Here is a 536-nt window from a genome sequence, read left to right as displayed (position 1 = left end):
CAAGGGTCTGGAGGAGTTGCTGAAGGTTTGTGGCCTATCCTGTCCCTCCCCATGGTCCCACCTGGCAGGAAGGCTCTAGCGGGGCTGGGGGGGGGAGAAGGGCGGGTCCCAGAATGACACTTACCCTCCAGGATAGGGTTGGCTTCCAGGACCTGCTGCTCAATCCACGAATGCTGGCCACTGACGGTGGCCATGAACTGCAGGATGAGCTTGGTGGTCTCCGTCTTGCCAGCCCCAGACTCACCACTGCAAAAAGGGTGTGCAGGGACATGAGACCACACAACAACTGTTTTTTCAACACCTCTCAACTCTCCTACAAACCCCAGTCCTGCTTTCTGAGCCAGTCTGACAAGGATGGCCTCTCCCCTGCAGATGAGCCCTGAAGCCCTGAAGTCCCCCGTGGGTCTCAGGCTGCCTGTGTTGTACACACTATTGTGTTTGTCTTTTCTCTGCTCAGCTGCAAGCTCCTTGGCACACTCGGATCTGATTCATTCCAGGGTCAGCACCACAGTGCCCAGGACATACCGAAGGCTGAG

The 536-nt window shown here is 57.1% G+C and overlaps 1 protein-coding gene across 1 annotated transcript in view; it reads right to left on the bottom strand.

The window, feature by feature from the left end:
• The window catches only part of MYO7B (myosin VIIB), a 78,923-nt gene that overhangs the window by 68,132 nt on the left and 10,255 nt on the right, over positions 1–536 (bottom strand). The window contains exon 5 of the mRNA XM_011941676.1: positions 125–246. Coding sequence (XP_011797066.1) covers positions 125–246 — 122 coding nt within the window. The remainder of the gene's footprint in view (positions 1–124; positions 247–536) is intronic.

This window comes from Colobus angolensis, unplaced genomic scaffold (assembly GCF_000951035.1).
Source record: "Colobus angolensis palliatus isolate OR3802 unplaced genomic scaffold, Cang.pa_1.0 Scaffold20, whole genome shotgun sequence".
NCBI lineage: Eukaryota > Metazoa > Chordata > Mammalia > Primates > Cercopithecidae > Colobus > Colobus angolensis.
This window is presented reverse-complemented; position numbering and strand designations above follow the sequence as displayed.